General features: G+C 39.1%; 1 protein-coding gene across 4 annotated transcripts in view; it reads left to right on the top strand.

Annotated features, from left to right (window-relative positions):
- PLPPR1 (phospholipid phosphatase related 1) overlaps positions 1-15,498 on the top strand; it is a 127,206-nt gene that overhangs the window by 58,649 nt on the left and 53,059 nt on the right. For all 4 annotated transcript variants that reach the window (XM_085299967.1, XM_085299970.1, XM_085299971.1 and 1 more), the window contains one exon: positions 2,783-2,891. In XM_085299967.1, the coding sequence (XP_085156093.1) occupies positions 2,829-2,891 (63 nt within the window). In that variant the 5' untranslated portion in view covers positions 2,783-2,828. The remainder of the gene's footprint in view (positions 1-2,782; positions 2,892-15,498) is intronic.

Genomic DNA, 15,498 nt, shown 5'->3' with positions numbered 1-15,498 from the left:
ACACTTACTGCAGTGCTCAAGTAGCAGACGTTAAAAGGTCACAGCTAGAGGCATTTAATTAGCCTTTTATAGTTTTGCTGACATGAGTTCCTTAACACTTGAGTCAAATTGATGAAAATAAGAATAAAAAAAGAGGAGGCAATACCAAATGCTAGTTAAAGCTGATCTTTCCTATTGCTTTGGTCAGTGACTGTTTACTAGGAAAATTTGTTCGATGGGAAAAGACTTTCATGGATTATAAAACCAGACTGTTACTAAACGTCTATTTTACATTTTATTATGATTCCCTGATTCTTTAGGCAAATGTATCTCAGACTGCTGGGCAGACTAAAGCAGCTAGGAATTGCTCAGGTCTATGAGTAAACTATCTGTGTACTCATTGCTGATTGGAGAAGGACAAAGGATGGTGTTGTCCCATCAAAATCACACCAGTCTTCTCCTTCAGTAGAGTAAACTAATGCTGTATCAGGTATAGGCAAGCCAAGAGTTTCCCCACAATATGGGAAGCAGTTGGCCTGATTGGACAACTACTTGGTCTCTTACTGCTTGTGTCCAGCATGAATGTGTCATCACAGGGAAGAAAGCTGACGTACAAAATGCTTTCTCACAGGTAAAGCACATTTTGTACACCAGTGGTGCACAACGGAATTGAAAGATCAGACATAATGATACATATTTATGACACCAGGACCCCCAACATTAGATTAGGTGAAATTTTATGACTACAAAGAGCCTTCAGCTCCTTTGACATAGTCTTTGCAGTTACTTCACACGTCTCTTGAGACTATTTCTTGAATTATTGAGTTGTCTTGCAGCCCTCTGCTTTGGTTAAGAACACACTGAAGGCAGAATTTTAGGCTACAGGACAGTGGGAGAGGAAAACTCAGTTATTTCTAAGCCTGATCTGTGCAAGTGTGCATGTGAAAAACATGATTTGCAAAAAGATGCTCTCTATCCGTAGGATACAAAAAGACTCTAATGTAGCAGTGCTCTCTAAGGTATTCCCACTCTTAAATCTACCATTCTACCAGGCCATGATTTTGCAGAGTTAAAATGAGGGCTTTGTGACACAAGAATCTGCAGCATGAAAAAATTTGCTAAAAATTAAATGATGAAAATTTTTTGTCTGCGGTCAAAACTGGGTTGGATTAGCTTGTCCTTTTTTTGAAACAGTGACACTAACCCCCAAGATAAAATCCATGTATTTATCTCTAAAAGCTGAAGAATGTTTGGACAAACAAGCCATTTTGAAAATTCGGAGTATTTGTGTTTCAGAACTTGGAGTAGGAAGAGAGTGCCAGAAACATGCCACAGATACTGTTTACTGGATAAGTTTTTTGACCCAAAGCTATATTTTTTCAATGATTAAACGCTCATAAGCCATCCTGACACAGGATGCAGCTTTGCTGGTGTCACTAAAGCCAGACTGAAGATAGAACCTCATTAGTAAAACTTTCATATATCTTATACTTTATATATCTTATGGCTCTTGGCCAGATTGTGAGGAGCGAGATACGAGTTATGGAAGCAGCTCATAGGTGACATACACAAAAGCTTGCATTGAGGTTACATGGACTTCAGTGCCAGATGCAACTCCTGACAGCTGATCCAGCTTCTCAGTCAAGCCAGGTAACCTCTGCTGAGGTCTGTACTCTGGTAGTTGTATTGCTTCCAGCTTGCCTGCTGAGAGCTTATGGAGAAGCGCTGACCTCCCTTCTCACATCACAGACTCCATATGCCAAGACCTTAATTACCGCTCTGATGCCAGTGAGAGCAAAAAGCTGAACCAAGATGCTGTGCAAGCAAAGGAGCATCATTCTCCAGAAAACATGCCAGCTTTTTCCTCTTTCGTCCTCATGAAACTGGCTCACTGGGAGAACCCTGGCTCTGATGTTCAGGGAACAGTTTTTATATGAGTGTTAAAAGGGGGACTGGGCCCACCTAAATTGATGCTCTTTCTTCCTGTGCTTATGTTTAACCTGATAGCAGAGGATTTTAAGTCAAACTTTGTTTCTGGATGTGTTATCTCAGGCACATACAAGAGCACACACACACTCAGTTAAAATTCTCCATATTACTCTCCTTTTCTCTCCTTTCACAATTTTTGTGCTGTAAAGAGATTAAATATTTTATTGCAGAATGTTATAAGGTTATGTTCAATTAAAATAGTAAGTAGCCTGACGTAATGCTAAGTAGGAAGGTTTTTGTGGGTTAAGGTACTATTTTACAGCATCCCAGAAAGACTCTGCAGCAAGGGCCAAATCCTTCACTGCAATCCTGTTGTGCTTGCTTCTGTCAGGTTTTCTTGCCTGAATAAGCCATGTTATCATCTTAAATAGGTTATAGGTCATGCTGAAGAGCATTTTGATCACATACAAAGCAATGTATTATGAGCAAGTCTTAAAGTACAAGTTCACAAATTAGTTTCCATAGTATAGGCAAGATTGTGAGTTGTGGGCTAAAAATATGATTTTACAGTGTGTCCTGGGGAAGAAGTCTTTGCTTGGGAGTGGATTGTAATTAAGAGAATACAGTTTTGTCCTTTATTACTGTGGTCTGTAGAACRTGCATCTTGTGACTAAACATCGTTTCCTTTTGGGATGCAAAGGGGCTGCCTTTTCAGGTTGTTTTGTACCACAGGTTAGAACTTCGTGTTCTTTTTAGTCTGTATCCCACGGTCCAGCACACACGTGAGCGCTCCATGATATGAACCACTTTGTCTTAAATGTCTAGTTTGCAAAAAAGTGAAACTTACTCTGTATCTCTTTCTCTTCTTTTTCAGGATATTAAAATTTTGAACGGTGCCTCCCCAAGAAGTGTGATGAGAAATGGCTTTAGGAAACAATACCCAGAGAAGTTATTCCATCATCCCCTGCTTCATCTTTGTTGAGGTGAGTTAGCATTCAGGTGGCTCAAAAATTAATGTTGAACAGCACCAGGGATAGGAGGAACACAGCTCTACCCTGCAAGAATAAAGCCATTTGTTGGCCCAGTTCTTTATAAGGATTTTTTTTCTCTGATAAGTTTAATATCTAACACGTCACTCAAACAGTGCCTCCCAGTCACCCTGAAGACAGTCCTGCATGAGATAGCTGACCTAAAATACAAGCATGCAAAAACAAGTAGATGGTGTGTTTCCAAGAGTTTTCTCCACACAATTTGCTAGCTATTCCTCATGTATGTGGTGGAGAAGCAGAAGTAGCTGTTGGTATAGGCCAGCACCRTGTGACTAGTCACATCTTTTTTTTTCCTCAGAATTTTTTCTGTCTTGATTCTGTGCAAGAGCTGGACTTTGTTTAGGAAAATACCTGATCTCACAGTCTAATCATCTGAAGGATTAGCAGATAACATTCAGCTTATATTTCAAGTCAGATGGAATTTGAAATGCTGCTGAGGATCTTCTATCCTTTAAGTGTGATGATGGAGCTGGCTAGTACAAGAATTAACTAGCAGTGATGTTTCATGTTTAAATATTCCCTCAGAGGAGCATGGTTCCACATCTTTGTTGAGTTTTTTTTGTTGTTGTTGTTGTTGTTTTGGGGTTTTTTTAAGTGATTTATGTCTTCACTCTGTACAGTTGGCTTTTTTGTGGGTTTATTTTATTTATTTATTTATTTAGTCTAGTGCTACCAGACTGATCAAAATCAATACCCAAGCCAAGTTAATGTTCACCTGCCCCTCGCAGGACTGGGAAAGTGTTTTTCAACAAGAAGGATGGCAACTCTAAGTTTGAAAGAAAGATGAGAACTTCTGCCAGACTCTGATGGTGAAAAGGAAATAGCTGTCCATGACTACTTCCCAGTCTTTATAGCCACCTGTCTGATGTACTTCAAATTCAACACTCATTCTTTGGGCCAAATTATAACCTGGTTTGTGCTGGCCCACAAAAGAAGTAGTGAAAACTATTAAAAGAGTATTCATAATGCTGGATGTCCCGTGAGACTTTCCCCAGTCTCACAGAAATGTTGGAAAGATTCAAGCATACTCCAATGCCAACTGGAACGAGCACCACAGACAGATTTTTCCAGAGCTCCTGAGCACTGATCTTTCCTAAGGCACATAGGAAAAGGGGGGCATTTAGGACTTCTCTAATTCTTACGCACCTGGAATTCCATGTTCAAAGTGTCTCCTCCAGCCGGGAGATCTGCACTCTCCACTTTCTGTGCTACTAGCTTAGCTCTAAAAACACAGACGATCCCTTGACACTTAATTCAAAGCCAGTAATAGTTTTCCGTTTGACTTCAGTGTGCTGGAGAAATCTGGTGGAAGTGATGGGCAGAGGAAGAGTACCAGGGCCTTAGCAGAGCTCAGCACAACGCCTTGAGAGCCAGAGCTGTGGCAGACACCAGTGTAGGAGGGCTCTCTTACTGAGGAGCAAGGCTGCTGCTCTATCCCCTCTGCTAAAGAAAGAAACATTAAAATGGGGAAAAAAACAGCAAGAAGATCAGAAGAAAGCCTAGATTAGAAACCATCAGGAATAAGGTTTCTCAAATTTATGGCCTGAAATGAGCAACTCTGAAGTTTTTTAAGTTCTCTAAATGTATCAGTTATGAACCTGGTTGGCAGTCATGTCAGAGCTATAAATTGACCTTGCTGTAAATAGGACTGACATGAACATAAGAATAAATCTATTGACAAAAAGAAGGAAAAAAGAATCCTTTACTTCCCAAGTAAACTTTSCTTGTCAGTTCACATACTAGCCTTACTGATTAAAACCCAATTTTAAATTAAGAATCAGTCAAAAGCGGAAAGGCAATTTTTGAAAATGTGTTTTCTCTCTGCAACACTGGATGAAAACATGTGCCAACTGCATCTCCTTTTCCCTTTTATTTAATCATGGTATAGATTTGTAATGTTCAGTGTTGTATTATTGCAACTCCAAATTCATAGACTTACGTCATGCATTGTAGCAATAAACAACAGATAAGAAATCTAATTTCCTTTTGGGAATGCAGAGATGATTGATGGTAGCCARTGAGTCTGAAAATTCCCTGTAAATCTTAATGTACACTGGAAATGTTTTGCTTTTCATGCTGCTGCTATAGCTCCAATACTAAGGGAAGCTCTTTCAGACGAGTAACTCTGGTTAGCAAGCCCTTTGCTGGACTGCGTGGGTTAAGATGGGTGCTATTTTTGTAGATTTAAAACAACTACAAGAGATAGTTAGGTGTATAACCCTTGGCTGTATTTGCTAAAGTCATGTGGAGGACAATAAAACATCTTACCTGTTTCCCTCAAGAAGTTTTCCACATGAAAACAATTGCTTTTCTGGCAGCAGACATGTTAGGTGATCATGAGTAAGGAAARAAGTAGCCAGTGTATGTCATTACAGTCCTGTTCCCAAGGCTATGATACCTCTCCCCACTGTCTTCACCATGAGATGTGATCCATTGGCTGTGAATTTTGAGACATTTGCTCTTAAGAAAAATGACTTTTTTTTTTTAGCTGAGTGTTGGTCACATAAGATACCATGCCAGTAGAAATTTGTGAATTGTCTGATACACAGCGTGGTTTCAGTAAGTTACAATGGCAGCAGTGAAAATGAAGTGTCACAAGCAATTGTGGCATTTAAAATGCTGTTGTGCTTCAGTCTGTATAAATGTGGCACTTTTATAATTTCAGCGGTTATTCACATTCCATTTTTCTCTCTTTCATTTTCCTCACTCCCAACTAACTTGTAACAGTTATTATAAAACTTGACCTGAAGATGAATGGCTCATTATGAGAACTTATGCCCCATGCCTGACAATACAAATTCCTTTATATATTCAGAACAGCAGATTTTTAATAATATAGAGGTAGCATGTGACAGCTAATTTGTAGTGACAGAAATGTTAAATCAATGTTTTCAGTTCCTAATTAGAAATGCAGTGCCAGATTAAGAGTAGAWTTAAAGGCTAAATAGGAAATCATTAAACTAATTCTCAGTCACTTAACCAATCTGAGTCTCTCTCCCAAATATTGAAGGTGGTTTTCTAGGTGGTTCTTTTGTGTTATAACAGGTATCACTATAGGCTGGCATTTGTCACCAAACATCCATGATGATTTATCACATTAGATTATGTTAAAGGCATAACCAACTGTTTAGGAAACATAAGACRCTAATGTTTTCCCTTATCCAGTCCCCTTTTGTGGCATTTCTTGCAGCCAGCATCAATGAGAGGAGCGTTCARGGGGCTTTGAATCAGACTTGGTTCACATGTACCCTTCTGTGCAAGAAGATTGGAACAATTTTATTCCTCACCACTGGCCTGTGCTGTGGTCAGTGTACAGAGAGGTGAGCGTCTGCTCCTTAAGGGCTGATGCTGCAAGCTGCCGGCAGCTGTGAAGTAAGAGTGCAGAGAGCCGAGATGCCCTGCAGCATCCTCCTTCTGCAGGGGTGCCCAGAGCACTGCGTGTTTGATGGGGAGCCTGGAGCATGCTGCAAAGCCCAGAGAGGGCTCCTCAGCTCGTAGTAGGGGCTAGGTCTGTCCCAGCAAACACGAATAGTGCACAGCAGCCCATTTGAGGACTTTTTTGGCAGAGGAGGCTGATTCCTGAAGTGGCCTTAAAAGTTATAAGTGAGTATGAGAGAAGCAGCATCCAGCAGAAGAGAGACACATTTCTTCCTCACATCCTTCCTTTCATGCATTTTTTGACTTATGATGGTGTTGGTTGGCAAAGATCTTTGTGGGCATCTCCTCCTTTCCTCACACTGCTGGGGCATTAGTGACAAAGTGCTGTCAGGAGCATCTCTACTGATGTTTCAGTACAGCTGTCTTATTTTGCAACCCCAATTTGCATGATCTGGTCCAAGGAGTGTTGTTCCACATCCTTACACCTAAGGCAGAGCTGGCTTTGGATACTGGCTACTGTCACAGAGTAGAGTCACTGATTATTTCAACTATAAGGAAGGTAGTTCAACTCAGGATTACCTTTTAAGTTAATGTTTATATTATAGTCTGCCAATATTGCATTACATTATTTTGTTACGTTAGTGCACATATACTGGTGGATGAAGACAGAGAAAGATAAAATCATACCTTCTATAGATGTGTTTTGTATTCATGATTTTCAGTAGCTTGATATTCTGTAGATAGGGAATAAATTGTTCAGACCAATTAGGCTACCTTCAAATATAGGCAATAAACATGTAAATGAGTAGAGACAAGGGATGTAGAGCTGGGAGAAGTATGATGCCTGGCAAATAACAACTTTCYTCCTAGGTGGCTGCTGAGCTGCCCTGAGGTCCCAATCCAGCTGTGCTGGCCCTGGGCCCTGGTGTCCCTCTCTTTGCTAAGCCTATTTTGGGTGTTAGCTTTCTATGACAAAACTCATGCTGGGTGGATGGAGGGGAGCTGCATACAGTGTGGCTTTGATTTTGGTGAAAAGTGATTATACCTCCATTTACAACACTTTTGATGCCAATTATTATTGAAAGGAAGTGTAATACAGTGTGATAATTACATTTCCCAGTAGATGTTGGAATGATACAGTAAGATACTGTGAGTAAACAGCATTTTCATATTACATAACTTCAGTGTGAAGGCATGCAACACAATATTTGAATGATTGTGTGATTTAAAGGCAGTTTTTAAAGAAACAATAAACAAGCAACAGCTCTTCCACCCAGAGAAAGCTCTTTCTTCTTTTATGAGTCAACAACACTTGGATTCTAATATTGTGTAGATTAAAAAAAAAAAAAAAAAAAAAAAAGGACAATCTGTGGATGATCTGGATGATCTGGAATCTCTGCTGATGTCCCCTCATCTACATCCTCTTTCATCCCATTCCTTCTCACTCTGCTACTCCTTATTCAGAGCTTGTTTTACCCCATGAGTTATCTGAGGACTTATTTTCAAGTACAGTTACTTTTAAAGGAGTCAAGGCATCTGAGGGGTGCAGTGTATACACAGGAAAATACAATATTTTTTGGCACCAGATTTAATTAAACAGTCCTAATCTGATCAAAGAGTTACTGAATGTGAAATCACTTCAGTGTGACTCATGTATGTGTCACATTGTTCTTTATCATGGATTATTTTAATCCTGACAATGACAAGGTAGGTTAGGGCAGACTCAAGTAAGCAATGCCATCAAAGCTTAAAAGGCTGGACATGCTTCAAACTCTGTAATCTGAAGAGTCTACTTTTGCATGATAAATTCATTATTCTGCCTTCAGGAAAGCTTTTGCAGTCAGAGTGGAAACTGTTTCTTCTTGACAGCTCAATATACAGTGCATTGCTCATAACTGAAGATTTTTGTAAGGAAAATCTCTTCTTTCCCTCCCCTCCCTTGAAGAAAACAACTGTAATACACTGAGGAATACTGCAAAATATGAAGCTCTAATCTTACATCTACTCTGACTTGAAATTTGATTTGAACCTGGAGGTGTGTTATAGACTCATAAGATCCATGTGTCTGTAGCTCCTGGGGTAATTTTTCCTTTATGTTTTACTCTCTTTTAATACTGGACCGATTGGGTCATCTCCTAACACTAGTTAAAATCTAATGGTAAGAAAGGAGTTTCACCTTTAAGACACAGAGGTGCTCTTTTCTCTTTTTCTGTTTCCATTTTCACACCAGTACATCATGTAGTCAAACCAACAGCTGAACTATTCTTTACGGAAGAATTTCTGAGATACTGACAGAGATCATTTGTGTAAGTGAGACAAATGCCCCTTGAGCTCCTGTTTTCTGGAGCATCACAGGGGGGCTTGGTAACCTATGAAAATATGCTGAATTTAGAGCATTCAGGGTATACATAGCACTTTCTTTTTTTATCCTAATTTTTTGTCTAGATGTTCTGAAAACATGAAAAATTTTTGCCCACTTGCATGTACTTGCTGGCACCCTCTAATTTTGAGCATAATATTAGCGGAATCTGCCAGAGTTCTGCCAAAGTTTACCATTGCAGTGTCACTGGTCTTCTTGGTGTTTATCTGCTATAATCCTCAAAGCAACATTTGTAAGAGGCATGGAAAGTACTGGGAACAACTTTCTGTCTGCGTTTTTTAAAAAATAGATGCTTCTCTTCTAAGAAAAGCTTTTTGATTGCACTGCAGCTTTACTGATATGATTAAAACCACATAAAGAACATCTGAACACAGGATTATAGTTTTGAATATTCAAAGAATTGGGTTTAATTTTGACAAAGTAATGTCCAGGTCTCTTAGAAAACTCTGAAAATTTTCAGGCAAATTACAATATGAACACTAACTGAAAAGGCATCCTGAGTTGAACTATCTTCCAAATAGTTGAAATAATCAGTGACTCTCTTCTGTGACAGTATGCAGGATCTAAGATGTGGAGTTTTTTGTTTGTTTTCTGCTGAGGCAGATCAGAATGATCTCTAGGGGTTTCCATGCACCAACTCAATCATTTCCCTTTCTACAGATGTCTTGCCCTGAACATGCCGGCTTAAATCTCTCTGTGCCTTGGTTCTCCATCTGTAAAATGCAACTGGCAGTACTTGGCTGCTACACTGGGTTGAGATGAGGACAAAATACCCTAAGGGACGTCTCATGTGCTGATGTTGTATAAACTCCCCATTATTAAATCCGCTAGTTAGACTGACCCTGTGAATCAATGATGACAGATGCTTTGCAAAGTTGCAGGAGTTCCTGCTGCAGTAGGATGGTGTTTCTGAATAATCCACCTGCTTTGGTCACTTCTGTTGCTTATCTTATTCACTCAGCGTATGTATTCATTTCTCTTTGCTGCTCCTTTTAAATGTCTCTTTATAGGTTCCCCGTTTGCCAGTCACTCCTTATTGTTTGCTTTCTTTATTCCCCCACCACATACTGCCTTTGTTCCAGATGACTACATAGCTTCATATTGTAAAATTGGCTTAATCTCAATGAATAGGTGTCTATTGAACATAGGATTAAATCTGTTAAATTGCTAGGCAGCTTTAACGTTACCTGACAATAAAATAAAACTTTGTTTTCTTGAAAAGATAATCCTAGGCATTTAACAATTAGGCAGAAAGCACCATACCTTCTATGACAGGAGACTTGTGGCTGAGATGAGTACTCTGGGAAAAACAGATTACTATTTGATCCTCCTTAGCTTCTAGAAAACACAGACTTTTAAGATTAAGAGGCTACCAAGATGGATTAGCTGCTTTATTGCTTTTTTTTTTTTTTTNTTTTTTTAACATAAATGAAAGAAGGATTGTAACGTTTGTGGTCATGTGAAGCCTATTTTATACCCTCTTTATTCTGAAAATTCCCCATCACAAATAATCTCTTCAACATCCTGAATAACATCTTGGGGTCTGAATCAAGTAATTYGATGCAGCTGTCATGGGAGAGGTTAAAGGTAGTAAGAAATCTTTGCTCTTATGAATGATAATAGACAGTAATAGACAAAACTGTTGACAGTCCATTGTTTCAGTGATTTTGCTGTAACCTGATAATAGCCAACAGTTTTGAGTAGTATGTAGGCGTAAATAACCAAGTTCCTCAGGGAAAGAACTGTATTTTTTATCATGTAGTAAGAGGGAAATTGAATTTACTTTGTTATATAAATAGAGCTGTGTCTTGCCAATTTATAAGTTAAAAAAAACTCATAGCTTTGGTACATGACTACTAGGAAAACTAGTAATCAAAATTGCTTATATGTAAGAAAATCCTAGTTATAAAATTAGGTTTCATTCATAGACATTTTCTGATTTAGATGTGTAGACTTCTACGTGGTTTTTTGGATATACCTTCTAAGATGGAAAATAGCTATCACTAGGCCCCTTTGACTAGGCTTAAAAAAGATAGTAAAATGATAGTAAAATCCATGTAAGACTGTGGGCAATTATCTTCCTGGGGGAACAAAGAGATATTATGGATGAAGATTACTGCTGAATTTTTCTCTTTATTTTTTTGACAAACATGCTTAGATTTTTGTGTTTGTGTTGCAGATTATGGCAGAAAGTTGAAGTGTTACTTTTCCTTCTTGCAGATTTCAAAGCATTGAGGGTTTTTCATATTTTCCCTCTACTCCCAACCGCATGATGCTGAGCTATTTATTTTATAAGGTATATGAAAAATTGGAAACCATTGCAGGGGCTGTTCATTATCATATTATTGAAGTCTGCATGATAAAACTGAACTATTTCCTCTGATCTTCATCTGCCACTTTTTTTTTTTTTTTATCTGTTTAGTGTGTCTTAGGAATATATCTGAGTTTATTTAGCATAATACTTAATTTGCATAAGCCACATGAAATTTTAAAATGGATGGATAAGAATGAACAGAGGTTCATAAATCCTTGCTAAGTAACCCTAAATACAAGTATAGAGCCTCCTGAGAACTACTCAGTGGAAAAGGTCTAAGAAATCTCACAGCAAAAGAAGATGTAAAAAGTATGCTCTAGAATTCCAAACTTGTTCAAATTTTGTAGACAATGGTTTTGATGTCAGGAGATTTTTCAAAAATAAAATAGTATCTCTTTCTTTTTAAAACCATGTCCAATTTCATCAGACTGGCAAAGGGATTTTCTTCTGGCTTCTGGCCAGCCATGTCAACCATCAGAAAGGATGGGTTTGTTTTTGCAGAGTTACATGGGTGAAGTCATCACCACCAGTCTTGCAGGAAAGAGATTCATACACGCKATTTAGCATTTAAAGAATATTGACATTGTCTGTTCTTTAGGAATTGTTACAGAGTTTAAGAAACAGCTTTAGGAATCAGCCTGCCAAGTCTCATGCTTCTGTTGCAAACCTAAGGTACTGCACCAACTTGAAACATTCCGAAGATGCTGACAGAACATTTTAGTGTCTTTGTTTGGGAAGCAAATAGCTTCTGAATTATGGTATATTCTCCTTTCAAAGCACAGAAAATAATCTGTCACTCKCATCTGTAACAATCACAAAATAAATAGTTGCAGCTACTACGGAAGCCATACAATTTGACAAAAAATAAAATAAAATGCAGTTTTCTGGGGGGCGGGGGTGAAGATCCTGTATGTTCCAATTTTTTAAATCACTTGGCCAGTGCACCTCAGGCTTCATTACTTTTTTTGTGAATTCTGGGGCAGTCCAAAGCCTGCCATTTCCCCTCAGCCCAACTCCACATCCCAGCATTTTATATTAAATACCTTCTCTATTATTATCTTCCCTTATTGTCATACTGAACTTTAGTTGTATATTTCACTAGGAACTTCCGAGATGTTCATAAGATTTGGATATCACAGAATCACAAAGGGGTTGAGGTTGGAAGGGACCTCTGGAGATGATCGAGTCCAACCCCTCTGCTCAAGCAGAGTCACCTAGAGTGYGTTAGACAGGSTTGCATCCAGKCAGGTTTTGAATATCTCCAGAGAAGGAGACTCCACAACCTCTCTGGGCAACCTGTKCCWGTGCYCTGTCACTCTCACAGGGAAGAAATTCCCCCTCACGGTCAGGTGGAGCTTCCTGTGTTCCAATTTGTTCCTGTTGCCTGTTTTCTTGGTGCCACTTGAAAGAGTCCAGCCCCATCCTCTTGACATCTCCCTTAAGGTGTTTGTACACATTGATCAGATCCCCCCCCCAGTCTTCTCTTCCCCAGGCTGAAGAGGCCCAGCTCTCACAGCTGTTCCTCATAGGGCAGATGCTCCAGCCCTCTGATCATCCTTGTAGCCCTACGCTGGACTCTCTCCAGTAGCTCCATGTCTGTCTTGTTCTGGGGAGCCCAAAATGGGGTGCAGTACTCGAGATGAGGYCTCMCCAGGGCTGAGTAGAGGGGCAGGATCACCTCCCTCAACCGGCTGGCAACACTCTTCCTAATGCACCCCAGGAGACCATTGGCCTTCCTGGCCACAAGGGCACATTGCTGGCTCATGGTCAACTTGTCATCCACCAGCACTCCCAGGTCCTTCTCTGCAGAGCTGCTCTCCAGCAGGTCAGCCCCCAGCTTGTACTGCTGCCTAGGGTTATTCTTCCCTAGGTGCAGGACTCATCATTTTCCCTCGTTAAACTTTATGAGATTCCTCTCTACCCAGTTCTCCAGCCTATCCAGATCTCTCTGATTAGCAGTACAGCCTTCTAGTGTATCAACCAAGAATATAATACAAATAGAAAAATTTGTATTTAGATATAATACAAATAGTTCAGAGATGACATTTACTGTTCCTAAATTTGATCACACACTTTCTTACAAGGTAATTTTGGTCACACGTGTGTTCCCGGATGTGAACTACTGAAGAGGCTATATAAGAACTGTTTATATGCAGAAATATTTGCAGGAAATACTTGTGAGAATGCTGTTGTAGAGAATTAGTGTTTTGAATGTTGTTATATCTTATACAAAAAGGGTAATAAATGGGCATTGAAGACTGACATAGATGAAATCATTACTCATGATGATGATTGCTTACAGCAATGATTGGAGTTTGACCCTTGTATTTAGATCTCATCAGTTGTTACAGATTATCTTTCAGTTTGATGCCATGCTTAAATTACACTTTTGACAAATTTAATAAATTAAGACTTAGGAGAGCTGTGATTCTGGTATAAATATACAATGATAAATTTTATTAGCTCTTCCTGGAGCCCTCTAGTTTCACATTAAAGGGCCAAAAGTAGTGATGTATCTCTATTGTGAAACAGAATGATTTAATGGACCAGATTTCTACTGCAGATAGATTTTGTAGAAATGGCTATTAGGTAAATGATTTATCAGTATTTTACTCAACAGATAGTTGATTGCTACAGAGTTGTTCCACAGTCTAAGAAACCAAGTAGTTGTTTGTAACAGTCAGTAGCTCTCACTTTTGGGTGATGCATTTACAATACTTCACTGAGATCAAGATCCGCATCAGACTAGGCACACTCCGTGCTCCAGGGCTGACTGTGGCCTCTAGTCACCTTGCAGCAGAGGCTGTGCATCATTGTTGCACACCCCCCTGTCATACGGGCTGCAGCGTATGACACCTTTCCTACTGCACATCCTTTGGTGCCACATCAGTTGGCTGCCCAGCTCCCCCTGTGTCTAGCATCAGCACAACAAAGAGGTGGTGGAGCTGTTCGAGCCAGGCTGTCCCACTCCTAAGGATTACACTTTCYCAAAAGCCCTGCTGAACATCTTCCAGATTTCTCTCCATCCTCCTTGTGTGATCTTCTTTGTGATTTGATCACATGAGATGATATGTGGGAGGTCTCATGCTCTGGGAAAGATTGGCTTTTGCATGTTTAAAGTAAGTCAGAATAGTTTATTAATCAAAGTTTTTTTACATTTCTGCAACAATTATAGATGGAGAATACCAAAACTGCTGGAGTTAGGTTAAAGCAGATTGGAAATAACACTTTAGTTATTACTGAAATCACTGTCGATTCAATACGGTGAATTCTGTAATTTAAGGGATGGCTGCATTTGCTCCTTTAATGGCTGAATTATCCCTGCATTTCTCTCTCCCTATTGATGTTGTATGTCTATCCTGAAAATCAATAATCTATTGCTTGTTGCCACTTGACGGCTTATTTACAGAGTGTAGATTTTGCATACTTGGAAGCAGCTCTCTTGAGTAAGGCATCARTATTTGTTACATATTTTATTAAACCACAGATACTTAGCATGTGATTATTTCATGCAGATGCACAGCATTATTGATTTAATAGAGTTTTTATCTAATTTAAACTAGGTATGGCAATATACCTGTGTTCTTCTAAAACTCACTGAGTTTTATGTGCTTTAGGTTGAGAAAGATATTTCAGATTTTAAACGTCTTCTGAAAATAGGTTGTGATAATTTGTTTTTCACAGTGGAACTGTTTGTCAGATTTCCCTTTGCTTTATTGTAGCCTATAACCAAAACTGCATTTTAAATAAAATTGTAGCAAAAGAGATAGGTAAATTAGTCTTCTGAAAGTAATCTAATTTCTTATCAGTGTCTAACCAATTTAAGAGTCCAGTTATCATGCAGTGTATTAATCTTTCTAAGGTTTGATAACAGAGTACACTTCTATTATTATCTTTATGGTTTTACAAATCTTTGGGACCATTAAATCAGAATTCTTCAGTGATCTTTATGAGTTCATTTTAAACTGGCCAAAAGAAAAATCAGTGATGTCTTCATTCAATGCAAAGAGGCATACTGAAACTCTCAATAAACAACAAAATTTTCAGTTCTGGGAACTGAAATTCTTTATAAAACATACAGATTCATAAGAGTGCTGGTTCATCATGACTGGTTTCAAGATTTTATACTATTTTATGAGTCTTTCTGTAGAGATTTTGAAAGGAGTCCCCATTTTGGAACTTGGAAAAAACGTTTTGAGACTTGAATAAGGAAGATAGCCAGCATCAACGCGCTAAGTAGAAGACCTAAATCTCCCCTTCTTTGAGTTTAAAGAAGGGTCACAGACCCACAGAATACTTTAGGTGGGAAGGGACTACTGGAGATCTCTTGCCCAAGCCCTGCTCAAAGCAGGATTAGGTTGCTGGATTGGATTGCCCTGGGCCTCGTGAGGTCAAGTTTTCTTAGAACTGCACTAGGCAATGTGTTTAGGTTTTGACCACCCTCATAGGACAAACRTTTTTCCTAATAT

This window comes from Rhea americana, unplaced genomic scaffold (assembly GCF_003343005.1).
Source record: "Rhea americana isolate MKP2758 unplaced genomic scaffold, rheAme1 scaffold_158, whole genome shotgun sequence".
NCBI lineage: Eukaryota > Metazoa > Chordata > Aves > Rheiformes > Rheidae > Rhea > Rhea americana.
Note: the sequence above shows the minus strand (reverse complement) of the source record. Positions and strands in the feature narration are given on the sequence as shown.